The following is a 20,177-nucleotide window of genomic DNA, read 5'->3' on the forward strand; positions in this document are numbered from 1 at the left end:
ATGTCGCAAATGGCAGTATTTCATATTTTCTTATGGCTGAATAATATTCCATTGGGTATATGTACCACTGTTTTCTGTTTTAAGACTAAAAAACTTTGCCTAGGACTTCAAGCTCTACTGAAAGTATAAATTATCTGAGAAATAAGTTTACTGACTTAATAAACTAATGGAAAACAGAAATAATAAAAATGAAAGCTTCCAAAAAGAGGTCAAGATTTCGGATGTCAAAGAAGAAAGCTCCTCAAAGTATTAAGCTCAAAACACAACAAAACAAAAAAAAGAATGAAAAATTTTTTAAAAAAGACAAAGTTTTTTAAAGTATAAAATTAAAACACCAACAACATATACTTGGAAGATAAGTGTATTAACTCAATGGACATATTCAAGAAAGGCAAAGGACAAAGAACAATATCAACCAAAGAAACTATTTTGATTGAAAAACATAACATAGTGTCCTTTAATCAACCTCTCATACAGCCAAGATTGTATTTCAAATTGTTTATTTGAATTTAATTAAACAGTGAGCTGTTAGCAGATTCCATTAAACACAAGATCCAATTTCTCTACAATGTTTTTTTGATAAATTAAAAATCTTAAAGTAGAATATCATATGACATTGTTAAAATTCTAAACAAGGCATTATAGTATATAGAGCACCAATGTTAAATTCCCACCTTCATGATCACAGCTCTTTGTATAAAATCTTAATTGATGATGTCTCACACCAAGTTCAAACACCATACTAAATTAAAAGTACCGGGCTTTCAAATTATCAGCAAACCCTCTACATTCAATTTTGAAGAAGAAGGAAGGGGAAGGGAGAGAGACACCAAAGTTCAGCTTCCAAGTATCTTTTCACTTTTTAGAATGAATTTTAGAATGCTTTCCCTTTAAGAAGTATAAGAATTGAAGTAGGCACTTAAATACGCATTTCAGAAATTGCATAACTAGAAAACGTGATTCAATCATTCTACAAATACGTATTGGACACCTACTCAATATAGGACACTATTGAATATGAACACTATTCAATATAAGCAACTATGGAAGATACACCAAAGACAGTTCTGTTTTCAAAGAGCTTTCTAATATAACTAAGGAGCCCACAATTTAAAATGACACTGCAAGGCAATAAATGATTAAAGTTCCATTTAAGAAGTTAAGACTGTGCATACTATAAAAGAAAATAGAATTGACTGGGGCTAAAACCTGTATGTACTATAAAGTCAGGTAGAATTGACTGGAACTGAAACCGAGTGGTACAAAAATCTCAGGGAAGAGACAAAACTTGAGAGCTCAGACATGAAAGAAAAGTAAAATTTAGAAAGGGAGAGATGAAAAAAAAGGACTTCTACTGCTTGAATAAACATATAGGGAGGTAGGGATAGACCAGCAGCCTGAACATAAGAGAAAGAAAAGGTAGGAAGAGTAGGTTGGAGCCAGATAGCAGTGAACTATGAATATCGCATCAGGAATTTAAACTTAATCATTCAACAAATATTAATTGGAGGAATTATCATGTGCCATGTACTGTCCTAGAAGCGAAGGATACAGTGGGAATAAAACAGGTAAGTTCTCTGCCCTCTACTAAAGTCTAGTAGGTTTATTCTATAAAAAATATGGTGCCATGCAATGCACCTCCACAGCATGATGCCTCCACAGCAGAGGAGGATGTGATTAGAGATATACACTGGGAAAATTATGTTGCAATGGTATTGTGAAGATTAATAAAAAGAAACCTCATTTAAATTGGAGTTGGGGGGCCCTGTGTGGCCCTACCCTACACTCCCTGACCCTCATCATCAATTACCCCAAACAGAAAGAGACATACTTTCTGTCTCCAATAGGAAGATGTTTTTCTACTCTACTGCTCCTGCAGGAAGAAGGAGGATCTTCTCCTCACCCAGCAACCACTCAGCCAATGAAAGACTATTACAATTCAGGCAATGAAAAGCCACTATACTTCAAATCCCCAGTTTCCTCCAATGGACTATTTGTTTATAACAGCCCCCCTGAAATCCTCTTTTCCTCTATAAAAGAACATTACTCTTGCACCTGGTTCACCATTAGATTGCATGTCCCCAATCACAAGTCTTTGTTGCTCCAAAATAAACCACTTTGCTAAAGAAATAGTCGGCTTTTTGTTTAAGGTCAACAGTATGTACCTATACATAAAATAGATAAGCAAACCAATGAAGACATTGTAATAATAATCCAGGAGAGAAGCTGGAAGTTACAGTACTCAATTATGCCAATGCTTCTTGAGCAGTCTTAGATAAATCACTTCATTTCTCTACATCCCTGCTCTCACTTGAGAATTGAAGTTTGCCACTCAGCCACAACTTAAGATCTTCAATTGGAAAACTCTACCAACACATCTAGGCACTGTGTAATATATGTGAAGTTACACTAAACACCAAAAGCTGCAATGTGTTTTCATTTCTAACTTTTTCTTAGCAACACAACATTGCAATCATGTTTACGTGTGTGCTTTATCAGTTTAACCACTATGGATCTATCTCCAAAAGAGTACTTTCTTTCTGAATAAGAATGAACAGTAAGAGTCAAGGTAGACATGATAAAGGGTTTAACGAGAGCCTATGAAGGAGTATGCTACCTCCCTTTATTTTTGTCTGTGTAATCTATAGTCCCAAGCAAAGGACAGCGAACAGGATACCAAGCTACTTACATATCTGTTAGGAACAGAAAAAGAGCAGCAGACAAGACACTTATTTCATTCTCCATTATACCACAGAAAGTTATTTGTCTCCTACAATTAACTTATTTATAGAAGCCTCAAGGGCAAAGACTATGTTTTATTCATCTTTATGATCTCACAGTGCCTAGCACAGAGTTTTATACACAATTGTTGAGGGTGGAATTAAAAATGAAAAGAGAAAGAGAGCCTGAGATCCAAAGGATAAGTGAGTTAACCAGGTATAGGAGGATCCAGGCAGTAACAACATCCATCAACAAAAGAGCTAAAAGAGAATACAACAGTAAGTAAGACATAACTTTTCCTTTTGGGGAGTAAATCCTTGTGAAAAAAAAATAGGAAAAGAGTTGTAAAATATACAAAGTATCTGGAATGAGGTAACTACTAAAATAAATAATTAATGGATACCTTTTACTGAATGTGTCAAACATTGTGCAAAGAACATTACAGACATTATCTCATTTAATCCTCACACCCCCATGAGTCAGATATTATTATTCCCATTTTTCAAGTGGGAAACTAAGAGTTGGAGCTAGGATAAATAATTTACTCAAGGTCATAAAATTAGCAAACAGAGAGACTACAATTCAAACCAACATTTAATTCTAAAGCCAGTACTCTTAACCACCAGGAACCAGGGTGATGGCATTGGTGGTGGGAAATAATCAGTTACTGAATATATACTGAAAATGGAGCCAACTAGATTTGTTGAAAGATGAAAAGCAGTGTTTAGATAGAGATATTAGATAATATCTGTAGGACCAGATGACTAAATGGATGAGATTCAATGCATCAAATGTTAAGTCCCCTTCTGGCCCCTACTCTCCTTCTCCAGATGCAACCAATGGAGTTTTTAATGAGCTTCCTGAACCAACTTCTGTAAATAAAAGCATCCTAACACACAATCCTTTTTTTAACCTTTTATTCCAAAATAATTTTAGACTCACCAAATAGTTGCAAAAAGAGTATAGAGAATTCCTATGTGTCCTTTACCCAGCTTCTCCTAATGTTAACATCTTATATAACCATAGTACAATTATCAAAACCAATAAATTAACTAAATTCTGCCAGTTTTGAGCAATTACAAATAAAGCTGCCATAAACATTCTTGCATGTATCTACCGATGCCTCTATGTGCCAGGGGTTCCCAAGACCACTCTCTGGATCAATGATTCGGTGGAAGGACTCACAGGACTCAGAAGAGCTGTTATACTCATGGGTATGGCTTATTACAGCAGAAGGATACACATTAAAATAAGCAAAGAGAAAAGGAGCATAAGCAAAGTCCAGGAGAAACCACGCGCAAGCTTCCAGGGGTCGTCCCCCAATGGAGTTGCATGGACATACTTATTCTCCCAGCAATGATGTGTGACAATACAAGTGAAGTGATGTCAACCAGGAAAGCTTGCCCAAACCCTGGTGTCCATGGTTTTTATTGGGGATCAGTGACAAAGCACAGAGGAAATCATGACTGACGTCAGCTATTCAGATTCCAGTCCCCAGAGTAAAATAGGCAGTCATCTGTTCCAACTGGTATGATGTGGTCCAAGGCCTCAGACATACAAAAACACTCTTATTAGGGAGAATATTTCAAGGGTTTAGAGTTCATCTCCCAGGAGCTAGCCAAGGGCCAGTCCTGAAAACAAGCCTTTCTTTGGAATATACTGGGTTTCAGAAACCCACACCAGCTGAGTTAATCTTTTCCTATACAACTTGTGAATGCATTTCTGGGCAGGCTCATGCATTTTAACAACGGCACAATATTCTGTTGTACACATATACCACCATTAATTTAGCCAATCACCTATTCATTCATTAATCTTTAAGTTGTTTCTAGCTTTTCGCTCTGGTCAACAATAAAAACAAACTTTTGTAAATTATAAAGAACTGCATAAAATAAAGATACAATTTTTCTAGAATTATTATCACTGAAAGATAAAATAAAGGTTTAGTCTAGAGTGTGAGTGTCAGCCACCTGAATGAATAAAGGGTGGCTTTAAGAATAATCTGACTTCAAATATAAATGAGCAAACAAAAGGCACTGATGGAAAAGAAAAAAATTCTGTAGAACTTTTCTTACCTTACAGAAGTCCTATAGTGTTTGCTTTCAGTAATCAATATGAATGTAATGAACGTAAATCAAAAATTGCGATTTCTGGAAAATCACACAATAACATTGCACAATAGCAAAATTTAACTCTAGAATTTTGATGGGTTATTGACATATATGTAGAGTCTAGGATTCCTATTTTACAATCAGAAAAACTTCATTAGGCTTCATTTTATATTTATGATAAGAACAAATGTCAAAATTTGGTACATACACTCTTTTTTCTCTATGTCACAAGTCATAAACACAATATTCCAATTTTATAATGAACAAAACCTTAATTATCTTATCAATGAACAATAGAAATGATCACTGAAAGTATAGGCTTAAAACCTTAATTATTATAAATGTACTGGCTTAGTTTCCTATCTTTTAAATTTTTTCAATGTTTATTAGTAACTAAGATAAGGTATAATCCTACAAGATTAAACCCACTTTGTATGATGGGACAGCTAAAGGTAAAAGAAAAGAAACCCTGGACCATATGAAAACTGAGAAAACAGAACAATTTTTATGCTTTTCTCAAATAATAATAAAAAGTTTAATTTTATAATGTTTGTCTTACTTCAAACAAAAAGTTTCTACTTGTTAATAATTTTAAACCCTTTTGTCTTTAAAATAAGAAAATAGGAAGTATACATATTTTAATTCATTTTTCTAAACAATTTTAAACATTTTATGAGCATTAATGTTTCAGGGAAACCTTGTTATGCAATAAATTAGAGCAACGCATATTCTCAAAAGGCACATCATCAGGAATACAGATGGCAACAACAGAAAAACTGGTTATAATCACATCTCAATAAAATAATTTAGGTTTTAAAAGCAACTTTCAATAAATTTAAGACTTTTCCTTCTTAGAGTACGTAAGCAGTATATTCAAATATTTCTTGATATATCACTTTTCTAAATACTGTTAACTGGTACTCTCTCTTATACTAGAAATCATATGCATACTATTAAGAAATGAAGGTAGAAGAAGAATGAGGGGAAAGAGACAAGAGATGTCAATGCTACTCATATACCAACAACTGAAATTAACACTGAATTCTCTGAAACAGTAAAAATTTACATCTTGACATTTTGTGTATTTTTTTTGCATGTATACATATTGGCCTGTTTAAAAATACATTTGAAGCATCTTCAAAGAAGCATCTTTGAAACTTAAAGTCCTTTTTTCTAAACAATGTATTTTTATTCTCCTTTAGTCAAAGAGCTTATAAAACTCTAAGATGGGAAACAAAACAAGCAAATGAACACAGCTAAAATGGCATACTACAAAAGTCAATAAAAACAAAGCAAGAATTTCAGCAGTGAGTATAAAAAATTCAAATTGTATTTTAAAAGAAATATTAAATGGATGTAAATATAACATATATACAGTAAGTATATTTTCATAAGCCTTAATTATCATTGTTTTTTCCTTTTCAGTTCCCTTCACAATGCTCTTAAAATGAGGTCCCTCTTATTTAGGCATTAGGTACATGTCCCACTAAGCCATACCTATTATTTATCATCATTTAACAAATTACTTTCCTATTCAACTCAAGAGAGAAAAACTTTATTTTCAGCTCTTCTTTGCAGATGTTGAATTTAGTATATAACTATGTGTTATTATTTCCGGGTTTCATATATGCTTTTTTAAAATTGAGATATAATTGACATACTTCCTAAATATTATTCATCCACAGTACTAGACTCTGAAAATCAGAGAAATAGAAGACATAATCCTACTCTTAAGAAGTTTACAATCCACTATCATTCTGTACGTCTCAGAAAAAACAATAATCCTACTATAGAAAAAAAATCTCAGAAGGGGCATTCAAATGATCTGACATTCTACCCAGATCCTCTCTGAAGCTAAGTATCCTTGAATAACTCAAGTTACTTGTCAGCCTCACTGTTATCTGGAAAATGAAGGGATGAATCTAAATGATCTTTAAGGTCTTTTTTGGCAAGAAAATCCTATTACTTTAATCTGATATGTAATTTACAATATATATAAAAGCTGTTCTGTGTATGATGTCAATTAGATGTCAGTGATAAACAGGAAACATAAATAACCATAACTGTAATTTATCTTACAAAGGCAGTATTTAAATTCTTCTCATGTTATTTTCATCAAGTATCTACAGTTTCAGAGCTTTGTTTTTTCTAATACTAGCATGGAAACACTTTAAAAAGACAAAGGTTCTGCACCTCACATCCCAATAGAAGAGTATGCTTTTACACTTCCCCCATAAAATTCAGGAAAAAAGATTCTATAAAATTTGTACAACTGTGGTTCTCAAACTGCAATCTGTGAACGTATCCAAAGGTCTGTAAATTTTCTCTAATCATTTTTTTAATTTTATGCTTTCATTTCAATGATGGCCTCAAATATTAATATAGGTGTTTTATAATTGAAAATTTTCACAAGATGTTAATGTTTGTTTTCAATGAAGTGATGCCAAGTAGTACCATTTTAATTGTCAGGAACTAATGAGAAAAGAACAATGGTAGAATTCAAATGCAAATGTATTCATGCCCAGGTGAGGACCACATGATGTCACCCTTTCCAAACAAAGGTTTTGTAGTAGTTCAAACAGAAAAGTGGTGAGAAAGTTCAATCATCACATGAACTACAGTATATACCTGGGGTGTCAAAAAAATGTATACACACGACTTGTATTCATCTTTTGTTATCAGTATATGCTGAGTATTACAATTTTAATACAGGTTTTTCCTTTCTTAAAATGTGTATACATTTTTTTGGCACCTTCTGTGTGTGTGTGTGTGTGTGTGTGTGTGTGTGTGTGTAAAATTTGTGTATGTGTCAAATTCAAAAGAATCTGTCCATAAGTTAATGTTTATATTGCAAGCAATTATTTAATTTAGCAAATTATCATCTATAACATTAAATTAATTAAATAGTATTGTGTTGTTTGTAAATACAACCCACTTAATGGTTTCATAAGTGTGATTTAATATAAAGAGTTAGTAGCTAGTTTTATAATTCTAAATATTTCTGTGATATTACAATAAAACTGAAGTCAGCAGTGGGGGGGGTCATGAGAATATCACTTGCACATAAAAGGGGTCAATGCCTTAAACTAGTTTAAGAAAACACTGCTTTATGAGCAGACTGCTCTCTTACCCTTCCTCCAAATCCCTTAAACTACTGGTAGAAACTAAGATCTTGAGCATAAGGAGAAGGGAGAAGGGTCCAGATCAGTAGTTGGCAAACTATGTCCCATGGGTCAAATCTGACCCTCCATCTGTTTTTGTAAACAAGTCTTTATTGAACTACAACCATACCCATTTGTCTACAATTTTTTTATGGCTACTCTTACCAAACCTACTGGAATAAAGTTGTTCATAATATTCCCTTATTACTCATTTAATGTCTGTAGGATCTGTAGTGCTATCCCCCTAAAATTATATTTTGTTACTATTAGTAATAAATAAACAATAAAGATAGGATCAAAATAGAGTTAAAAGTAAATATTAACATTCAAGTTCAACAAATAGGTATATATAAGATTAGTTCAAGTCCAAGAAGAAAAGCAGTATATGCAATTCATGCATGCAAAATTATTTACTGAGGGCCTACCACGTGTTAGGCACTATTCCTAGCACTAAGAATAAGGCAGTGAACAAAGTAGACAAAGTCTCTTTAACCACTCTATGGGGTAGAGGGTACATCCAAACAATAAATGTAAATATATAATGCTAGAAGATAAAAACTGTGATGGAGAAACACAAAGCATAGCAAAAGACGGGGAGACAGGGAGTGTAGTTAACACTTATAGGGTCAGGGAAGTCCTCACTAATAAAGTGACAGGAGAGAATAAATCATATGGATATTTAGAGGAGGAATATTCTGGGCTGAGGAATAGCAAACACTTTTTGAGGCAGGAGTGTTATTGGCATGTTTGAAGAATTACAAGGACACACAGGTTTGCTCATTTGAAAGGTATAATGAACCAGACAACAACATACTTTTTCAGACATTTAATTCCCTATGAAGCTACCTATTCAAAATATAGCATAGAGACTTAATGTTTACTATTTTCCATTTAAATGAGGTAATTAAGCTACGAAATTTCTGACATTTCTAAAAGGAAGTATTTTTCAAAAGCATTCTAAAACCAGTACTTTCTTATCACAAAACCCAATACCATCCTGTGTTACATAAGTACACATATTCTGCACTTACCTCTAAACAGAAAAACAAAGGCAAAGACAGACAGATGTGGCGATCCTAAGTACCTATTCTTTCAGAGGGCTCTATTACAAACACGGAAAGAGAGCCCCTTTTTCACTCAGAAAAATAAATTACCTCAAAAAGTACTGAAAAGCATTAGCCTACAACCACTATGTAAAGCAAACAAATACAACTTTTCAAAAAGTCAATTTTCATATTTCACACAGGACTAAGTCATGAATAGTGTAAATTAATAAAATAGGCATATATACTTAACATTTCCACTCAGTAAAGTAACTCTATAAAATATTTTTAAATGTCCTTATTCTCCTTGACCATGAAAAACATGGATTTGAATTTGTCATTTTAAGCAGCTACAATAAAATTTAAAAGATGAGCATCATCCAGGATAAACTTTACAATACTTGACTTCACCATGAATTACATCATATAATTGAAAACATGAATTTAAAAGCCATTAAAATATGTATAACCTTTTATATGTCACATTTGCTCCCTCAACTTCTTGCTTGGTTTTATAAATCTCAAAGGCTGTGTGAGAGTTTACACTATTGGTACATATTCTTTATGCTCTAAAGATCCAAGATTTTAATTGTCCAAACACAAATCTAAAAATTATACAATCATAACTAAATCTTATATCAATTTAAAGAGTATTCTTACCTTCAGTTGAGGTAATGCATGGCTAAAACTGAAAAGCCTGACAATACTAAATGTTCCTGAGGCTGCAGAACAAGTAGAACTCTCCCACACACTGCTAATGGAACGCATATCCCATAGCTCACCTACAGGTAATATATCCTCGTCTTAAGATTTCCTGATCACAACTCCCTCTACTGAAAGTCATGCCAACAGTAACAGACTGATCACCTCGTAACTGTCCAATCACTATGTTATATACCTGGAACTAATATAATATTGCATATCAACTGTAATAAATATGTCTGCTCCAGGCTCAAATTGTGAAAAGGATAAAATAATTTCAATAGATGAACAAATTTAAGATGGTGATGTTTGCTATAGCAATTAGATTCCGCTACCTTTAGAAACCATGTTTTACATTTTCTCCTAATTATATTACTTGATATTATAAATCAGTAAACATAATATAAAAGAAAAGAAAAAGGTAAAAAAAGAAAGAGAGTGAAAGAAAAACTTACTGGGATTGAAAATTCCTCAGCCAAATATTTCAAGGAGGCTGCTTCTTTTGCCAAGAACTTGTTCCTTTCTCTTATGTTGCCCTGAAGCTGTGTATCAAACTCCTTCCTTACCACAGAAGCAACAGAATCAATAATCACAAGTTTAACTCCTTTTGAAATAATTTCTTCTTCTAAGGATTCAATCCTGTAAACACAGAATTTGTAAAATAGTAGAACAATTTAAGATACAATAAAAAGAGGGTATTGCAAAGGTTAACCAAGTTAAAAACAATAACAAATTGTTCTTCCCTAAGTTACAGTAATGATTGCAAGTATTCAATAAATATAACTTATTTTCGTATATCTTTTCTACACCTATTGAGCTCTTTGGGAGATAAACCAAAATGTTTCCATTTAGTTTCATTCCCTTGTTCTCCTGTGATACTGCTAAAGTTCCAATTTTAGGGTGAACCTATTTGTGGTAGCCAGTCTCCAAACTGGCCCTCATTTAGTCCCATCTCTTGGTATTCACACCATGTGGAGTCCCTCCCAGATTTTTTTTTTTTTTTAAACAAAAGAACAAATCCACTTCGTTTACTTTTCAGTAAATTTAAAGCCTTCAGGGGTACAGCATTACACGGATTCTATGTCCTACGGCCTTAGCAGGAAGATTGCTTCAGAATTTGGCACGAATCATGCCACCGTTTTTATGAGCACGAGTTACCTTGCCCCAGATTACTCTGGTTTTGTTCGGTTTGCAACCAGGAATCAACTGTTGTTCTTTGCCTTGTACATGTAAGCACATCTCCTGCCTAGACAGAATTCAGTTTTATCTCAGGCATAAACACCTTCAATTTTAAGAAGAACTGTGTGCTCTCTCTGGTTCCAGAGACTCCACTTATGGCCAGCAAATATGGCCTTAGACCATAGCCTACCAGACATATTTGTCATTTTTAGAAGTCCTATTTCCAGCAGGCCTCCACAGACTCCAAGATGGCAGAGGGGAAAAAAACCCCTGCAACATTGTACTAGGGTTGGTCTGTGTGACCAATAGCATATGACAAAATTATGGTACATCACTTCTGAGAGTAAGTTATAAAAGACTACAGCTTTCATCATGGGTTCTCTCTCTCACTTGCCCACTCTCAGATTATTCACCGGTTGGGGGCAGGAGAAGTGGGGGAGGCAAGTTGCTGTGCTGTCAGCAGCCCTATGGACAGGCCCACATGGGAAGGCCTCTGGCTAACATCCAGGAAGGAGGGGAGGCCTCCCAGCAACTACATGAGTGACCTTGGAATTCTCCAAGATACTCTAGCCCCAAGTGAGCCTTGAGATGACTACAACCCTGGCCAAAAACTTGACGCAAGCTCTTGAGAAACCCTGAGCCAGAAACACCTAGCTAAGCCACTCCCAGACACCTAACCCTCAAAAACCATGTGAGATTGCCACGGGGATACGAAAGTCAGTTTGGGGAATATAATCAATAATGTTGTAAAGATTTTGTAGGGTATTCAATGGACACTTGTCTTATTAGGGAGACCACCTCTGGGATGATGTAGATGCCTGATCACTGCACTGTACACCTGAAACTGAACAATAATGAATGTCAACTATAATTATATATATATATATATATATATATATATATATATATATATACACACATACATACATATATATATATGGTTATAAGAAGTGGAGTACAGCATTAGGAATAGAGACAGTGGAAATGTAACAGCTGTATTCCATGTCAGAGGGGTAGTAGATGGGGGGAGGGGGGTTATCACTTTGTGAGGGATATAAATGATGAATGTCTAACTATTACATTGTTTTGTACACCTGAAACAATAAAATAAAATGAAAAAAATATTAATGCTGTATTTTTAAAATATCCTCTTATCCCTCTGAGTGACAATATAAGGATTGGTGAAGTAATTTCTCTTAAACTATTCTGTGATCATGGTGGGAGTATGAGGAAAGTGTTTTATTTTGGTCCTATAGAATGTTCTTCAATAAATCTCTATAATCACAAGGCAAGCACCTTGTAACCAGCATAAGTTTTGCCAATACAGATTGACTACTTTTTAAAAATAAATTACTAAATGTAAAAACAAATAAATAAATAAAAAACAAAAAAACAAAAACTATGTGAGATAATATATGTTTCCTGTTTTAAGCTGCTAAACTATGGAGTAATTTGTTAATGAAACAACAGATAATTAATACACCACTTAAGTCTAAAACATTTTATTTATTTTTTTTATTTTTAAAGAAATGTTGCAACCAATAGACTATAGTAAATAAAGAACACTGAAATAATTATTTCCCATAATCCTAATATGTAGGGACTTTTTATCACTCAGAAGCTGCAAACATAAAAAACAAAAAATAAGTCTTCTTGGGGCAGCCGGATGGCTCAGTTGGTTAGAGTGCGAGCTCTGAACAACAGGGTTGCAGGTTCAATTCCCACATGGGCCAGTGAGCTGCACCCTCCACAACTAAACTGAAGACAACGAGCTGCCGCTGAGCTTCCAGACGGGCAGCAGATGGCTCAGTTGGTTATAACATGAGCTCTCAACAACAAGGTTGCCGGTTCAATTCCCTCATGGGATGGTGGGCTGCGCCCCTTGCAACTAAGATTGAAAATGGTGACTGGACTTGGAGCTGAGCTGCGCCCTCCACAACCAGAATGAAGGACAACAACTTGGAGCTGATGGGCCCTAGAGAAACCCAATATTCCCCAACAATTTTTTTTTTTTAAAGTCTTCTTATTACTAAAAATACCAGAATCTAAAATGGCGTACCTTTGTAGAACTTCATCACAGCTGAGTTCCCGATAAAGATGAACTTTACTGCTTGTCAAAAGTAATTTTTCTTCAGTGTTAAAATATCTGGGAAAACGAGACTCTGCTATCTCAACCAGTCTGTGGGGGAAACAACAGCCCAAGTGAAAACAGTCCATATGTAAGGCCACATTGCCGAACCTCTAGTGAATTTTACTTAGGAAACTCATAAGCCACGAGTAACACTAGAATAAAAGCCTTATCAATAGAACAGATATAAGCAAAATGAATTACTAAAACGTGTACACTTTTGGAATGGAAACCCACCTTTATAAGCACTAAGAGAGGTTAGCAGACAGCATGAGACCAGCAAGGGCTTTTAGGTCTCTTCAAATGTTGAACAAGCAACAATGTCTCTGAGGTTTATCTTTTGGGGAATAAATATGCTTTTTATAAATGATATTTTGACTAGCAGCTATAAAATATGCTTAGTAAACAAGAAAAATGTTTGCATTTTCATGAATGACGTATATTTGAACATACATAGGATATTATCATTCTAATAATCAGATATCAGTAAGTCTCCATGCCTCAGACCAGAAAACTTAAAACATACAAAATAAACACTATCCAATAGTTCCTCGGTAAACAAGAAATTATTTTCTAAACAAATGAATGTTGTCCAATATGTCCTTCATAAACAAAAAATGGTATTTCTAAACACTGAATTCTGACCTCAAAGCTTAGATCTAATGCATGGGGTAGGCTGAGCATAGAAGAGTGACAAGTTGAAACAGATGCAACTACCATCATTAATAGAAGACATGGAGAGTAGTACTAGAAATTTCAAAGGTTTGTGGTTAAAAATGTAAAAATGTAAATCTTTGAGAGTAACTGTCTCCTACTTAAAATGATACTTTATCAGCCCCATACTTAACCATCCAAGGCTGACTGGGAGGAAAAACTGTAAACGCTAAAACCATTCTATATTTTATGTTCTATTTAAAGACACAAAAGTACAAAAGAACACTATTTTCATTTCTAGATAGTTAATGAGTTCCAAGAAGAGGCTAAGAACTTTTACTAGATAAACAAAATAAGTTCCTCACATACGCCATAATCAGAAATGAAAGAGAAATCTAAAACAGGAAGAGAGAAAAATAAACTAGTCAAAAACATGTTTTTGAAAACATATTTTGAAAAATTTGAAAAGAAAAAACATCATTAGTTTGAATAGGAAGAGGAAAAATTATTTTAGGAATACAGAATAATATGTGTAAAGAGCGAGAACAAAATGGATTAAAAGTGCTTGAGAAAGGCATTTAAAAAAGGAAATGAGGTAAGTGATGAAAGCAAAAAGAAATGAGATGGCACTGGCAAAGGCAGAACAGGCATATTTTGAGGGTTCGGAAAATGTATAAATTTTTTTGATTAGGGCAACTATTTGCTGAGTTAAGTGCTAGTCAGAGAAATTAGCTAAAAAGCTCTGGCATTTGGAACCCACTGATTTTTTTTTTAATAGGACGGGTATGATAACATCTACCAGAAACATGGAAGCTTTTCAAAATTTGGATGCCCAGTTGATTAGGAACCAGATTGAGAGTACCTAACTCACTGGCAACAACAACTGAACAGCTGACAGACAATAATTTTCTACCTCCAACACTAGGCTGGATTTCAAGTAGTGGCTTGAGTGGTGAAAGGATCTGGAACTTATTACTGCTCTCTCAGTCCATTAGCGTCCCTCAAAAGGAAGACGGCCATTGCATGGACATGAACTAACTTTATTCATAGTTACCATGCTCTCGTCTTTCCCTAATGCTTTTGTGGAGAGCAGGATTAGTGGCAGTATCTCTAACACCATGAAAAGTAGAGGCTACAACTCTTGCTGATGACAAAATTCACTTCTAGATAGTCAAGATACCGGATACTCCATTACTAGCCAATAAGAGTATTTTATTTCTTACCATCCTAAAAATGCACCATTTACCTGGTTTAGTATGAAATAAACTAGGAGAGACTACCAACTTTAAAGAACCATTAGAGGTGGCAGTGCGAAAATAAAATCTTGCAGGGTTTTTGCCAACAGGTTTAAGGGAGACAGTGGTGCCTTCAAGGTCAAGCTTAATGAGCTTAGACTAACTTTGGGTCAATGACCTTACAACTTAGGAATAGTACACAAAGATAAAAACAATAACCATAGTTACCATACTAAATAACTGTATCGAATGGTTATTTACATACCAATATGCTATAATTATCTATAAGTTTCTCCAAATATTATTTTAGAACAGATATCTAAAAATATATAAATCAAAAAAATGTAAATGTAGTATTCTATGTGCCTTATATTAATCATAGCAATTTCTTATGACAATCTTCATTCCAAAGGTCTTCTTTGGTTAGAGCAGGCAACAGAAAAGAACCTCTTTCACTCCCAATCATTAGTTACATAAAGTTTGAAAGCAATGCCATCTAGTGGACATCATTTTTATACAAAGTATTCCTTTCAAAGGATACACTTTAAATTCATTCAGTCAACAACTATTTGCTGAGGACCTACTATATGCCAGGCACTGTTTTGGGTGCTAAATGAACAACAACAAAAACCTTCCCTCATAGAACTTACATTCTACTGAGAGAGACAAAGAAATATAGCATATTATACATTAAGTAATAAGTACTCTAAAGAAAAGTAAACCAGGATGAGGTGACAGACTGATGGATGGAAGCAAGTGCTACTTTATGTAAAGTGGTCTGGGGAAGCCTCTTTAATAAGATGACATCTGAGCAAAGGTCTAGGGGAGATGAAAAAAATGAACCATGTGGATATCCAGTGGAATAGCACGTAGAAAGAGAGAAATATAGAAAGTGCACAAGCCCAGGCTAAAGTGCAAAAGAGGCTAATATAGCTGGAACACAGGAAGAAAGTGAAAAAATAAAAGGAAATAGGATCAGAGGGCTACCCAGGGGCCAAAATCCCACAAGACCCTTAGGTCTCTGGTATTTTGTTTAGGTTGTATTTAGTAAAACTGGAAGTCCAGGAGCAGGACTGACATGACCTGATTTCTTTTCTTTGTAAAGAATCACTCTAGCTACCAAATGGAGAAGAGGCTGTATAGACGGAGCAAGGGTGAAAGCGAGATCAGTTAGGACAGTAGTCCAAATATGAGATGATGGTGACGACCTAGAGAATCGCTCGGATAACTAGAAGTAACTGAACTCAAGATGTAGTTAAAGAGAGGAGCTGAGAGGATTTCTTGACTAATTGGATCAGCATCTGGAAGAATGGAATTACCAATTCATTGAAGTGGAGAAGACTGGATTCGGATCAAGGTTTTTGTTATTAGTTCCCCCTGTTACTTCACAGCTTTTGTATAAAAGGAAAGTTAGAAGCTTTACATTAGTGACCACATGCCAACTTGAAACAAAACATATGCTTAATGTAAAATTAAAAAACAAAAAAAGTCTTCCAAAATTCTAGTTGAAATATCGTATTGTAAATATGCTGAAATGAAAAGTTTATGGTTTTTCAAAGCTTCTTGCACATATGTAATATTCTCCTGTTCATTAATTCAATATGTACTTGTTCAGCATTATGGTATTACTAAACATAATGTGAATTTATTAGTTTCTTACGGATTCCAGAAAATTCCAAAGTTTTGTTTCAGAAATAATAAGTACTTATATACCGTGTTTCCCCAAAAATAAGACCTACCCGGATAATCAGCTCTAATGCGTCTTTTGGAGCAAAAATTAATATAAGACCGGGTCTTATATAATGTTAATATAATGTAATATAAGACCCGGTCTTATAGTGAAATAAGACCGGGTCTTATATTAATTTTTGCCCCAAAAGACACATTAGAACTGGTTGTCCAGCTAGGTCTTATTTTCGGCGAAACACAGTAACTAATTTCCATTTTTTATCCTAGAATCTCTTCAGGACCTCCCTCCCTACTAATTCGCCTAGATTCACAAATGATAAGGCAGCTGGAACTGGACTGAGGAAAACCTACCCAGACTCATGAAACCATGGCAAAAAATTGTAAGAGGGAATTTATCTCCCCTATTTTTTGTCCACTGGGTCATAGATCCTGGATTTGTACCAACTCGCAAATAGGTAAGACCACACTGGTATAGCTTTAAGAATCAGCCAGAGTCATAGCAGGCCACTACATGCCTCCCTCTTGATACAATGATTCAGAAAAGAGTGACACTCTAAATAGTTTGGTAGGAATTAAAGCGCACTGGCTGTGGGGTATCTGTCACCCTCGGAAGTGACATACATACCAAGTACAGCAGCTCCTTCAGATCTCAGGTTGGCCTTTGCTGCCACGCAGGACCAGTACAACATGTACCTCTCCTTTTTGTACACCTTCCAGGGTCCTGAATCCCGTCTCTTGCCTCCCCAGATCCCTCAGTTTTCCTCACACACACATCCATTTGCACTTCTAAGGCTCAGCTTTATTTTCCTTTGTCCATCTTATTTCTCCCAAAGTTTTATTTAAAAACTTCTATTACGATTTACCATCCATATTACCTTCCTTTTTTGTTCTTAACTTCCAGTTCCATCTTTTTTATTTAATTATCTCCAACAGGAATAATATAGTATTCATTCAATTCATGAGTCCTAGAATTCTCATAGTTGCCAAAATTTCCACAGACAAATAGATTAATCTATTTATTCATAGTCTCAAGGTATATACAAGTACATAGCATGTTAAGACTTACCAGATCTTAAGTATAAGTCCAGTAGGTAAAAAAAAATAAAAACAAGACTTTTTTCTAAATCAATCAGGATTCTGCCTGCTTAGCATTCCCCTCTCCCCAAGGCAGTCCCTGAGTGCCCAAAAGTTTACCAGGCTATATGGCTATCTGGTATATTAAGTAGTATTGCTTTAAAATACATAATCTTTCCAAAGTGTTTTTAAGTACATCACCTGTAAAGTCTTTTTTTAAGTGCATTTTAAACTAAAGTAATTTTTATTTACTCTTCCTCTGTTTTCTCCCTCCTTCTCGATAAAAAGATATCTAACAACTTATTGGCAGAAACTTTCCATTGTTATCATTTACCCTAAATTCTCCATATGTGAATCCTTTAAAGTTCCCTCATATTAATCCTTCAATTCACTTTCTCATTTGTGCGGATCAGAGAGCTGGCTTGTAAGCACAAAATGAAGATGCTACATACAGAAATATACAGAGAGCTAAAATACATGTATTCCGTTTTGAGTCTCATATTTTACTTTATATTTGCTATATATTTGCTCATATTTTGCTTTATCTCTTAAATCCAGAAATAATCCCAGTTATGGCGGACACTACTAATTACCTACCAATATCCATTCCACTCCTTCCTTGCTATGAGAACCCTAATTTTATTCAGGCAGTAATGTTAACCAGCCCCAGGACACTCATCATTTGTTTTAACAATCTTTCCCTTCACTTTCCCATCCTCCCTTGCATATAGGAGTGGCCTAGTGAGAAATCCCATTACATAGACATGATTGAGTAAATCATTGGCCATTGGTGATTAACCAGCTTCCAGCCCCTCTCCCCTCCTCAGAGGTTGGGGGTAGGGATAGGGGGGAAATGAGAATGAAAGTTCCAACATTATAATCACATGAGTGGTTCCTCTGTCAATCAGCCCCCATCTGAATCTATCTAGGGGCCCACCAAGAGTCACCTCATTAGCATAACCTCAGGTGTGGTTGAAAGGGGCTAATTATGAATAACAAATTATGTTATTCTCAGGAAATTCCAAAGGTTTTACAAGCTCTTTTGTCAAGAACCAGGATGAAGACAAAAATATATATTTCTTATTATATCACAATATTCAATGTTTAGATCCATTACATTGTTAGGGTTTGTAATTTAGAGACATTCTACCATTCCTTCTGCATTTATACTGGAATATTTCCATAGAAAGACCTATTTGTTACTTAGTAATACAGTTCACATAGAAAAAAAAGAATAGATGTTTGATTTGGATTCCCCCCTTTTTTTTAATTCATTTTCAAAATAATGAGCTGCTTCTCCACAGTCCTCCAACAAGTTGCTTTTATTCCTTAATATTGTAGACTCATGGATTTTAAACATATTTCATGTGTCTTAATCCACTGCCATTATTATTCCTATAGGTGCTCAATTTGTCTCATCTTTGGCCAGTGGGAACCTCTTTGGTTGACTCCTGGGTCTTTCTGACACTCCCCAAAGTAGTTCTTATTAGCTTCCCTGCTATCTGATATGATGTCCAGACTCAATTTAAAATTTCTTGCTCCGAAGCTAGAATCAGCCATTTCCACCAAAGAAGCCTCATTCCTTTTAGTAGAAAATGGTATCTGGATTTCACAATCTGAATATTCATTGTCAATTCATTCATTTATCAAACATTTTCTGAGCAGTTTTATATGTCAGTCACTAGATTTAGCTTTGAAGATGCAAAGATATAACACAAACTCAAACTGCTGACAAACCAGTGGCATATACTTAAAAAGAATAGATAACCAAGAGATGCAGAACAAAGCAAATAAACTCTTGGCAAAATAATCCATTTGGAACTTAATCTGATCAGGGAATATGCTTTGATTTAAATAGCGTTCTTAGAGAGAGCTAAGGGAGAGAGATCTGATTCATAATGAGAGTGAGAGAAAGACGCAGAGGACTATACTATACCTTGACTAAGAGAACAGAATAGACTCAGTCTCCAGATGTATAAGCACTCCTGCTTATGAATATGGAACAGAGCAGGGAAGGAGGGGGACCAGACTTATCTTCAGGTGTACAAAATTACAGAAATGACTAAATGCCTCTCACATAGAATGGCAAAGGTCCTTGCCAAGCTAAGTAATCTTTTCTGTCCAAGCATAGATATACTTACCATCAGTGTGTTTCTTACATTTAATACCATGCTATTTCAAAGATTAAACTGAAATACTTCTCAATCAAGAAAATGTTTTGAAATCTGCAATTTTTCTATTCACTAATATTTTACTTCTGACTAGAAATTAATTACAAAGCAGCTTACTTCTGTCTTTAGTAATTTTCCCTCATCCCCAATTTCCACTTAACATTCCTCCCTCTCTTTCTTGAACTTCTTTCTTCCTGACTTTCTACAAAAATTCAGCTTATTGAGGAACCCCACTTAAACCAATAAGGGATAGAAAAGACAAAGAAACTGCTTTCTGTGTCAATTTTAAAAGGAAAATTATTTTAAAAC

At 34.7% G+C, this 20,177-nt stretch overlaps 1 protein-coding gene and 1 pseudogene across 7 annotated transcripts in view; both read right to left on the reverse strand.

Annotated features, from left to right (window-relative positions):
- Nucleotides 1-20,177, reverse strand: part of RAD51B (RAD51 paralog B) — a 614,669-nt gene that overhangs the window by 573,935 nt on the left and 20,557 nt on the right. For all 7 annotated transcript variants that reach the window (XR_012494630.1, XM_074327303.1, XM_074327304.1 and 4 more), the window contains exons 6-7: nt 12,977-13,096; nt 10,194-10,377 (exon numbers count right to left, since the gene is read on the reverse strand). Coding sequence is in view for 6 of the 7 variants with exons in the window: in XM_074327303.1 (XP_074183404.1) it covers nt 10,194-10,377; nt 12,977-13,096 (304 nt within the window). In the remaining variant the exon portion in view is untranslated. The remainder of the gene's footprint in view (nt 1-10,193; nt 10,378-12,976; nt 13,097-20,177) is intronic.
- Nucleotides 10,783-11,114, reverse strand: LOC109448381 (large ribosomal subunit protein eL33; annotated as a pseudogene).

This window comes from Rhinolophus sinicus, linkage group LG03 (genome assembly GCF_036562045.2).
Source record: "Rhinolophus sinicus isolate RSC01 linkage group LG03, ASM3656204v1, whole genome shotgun sequence".
In the NCBI taxonomy this organism is placed as follows: Eukaryota; Metazoa; Chordata; class Mammalia; order Chiroptera; family Rhinolophidae; genus Rhinolophus; species Rhinolophus sinicus.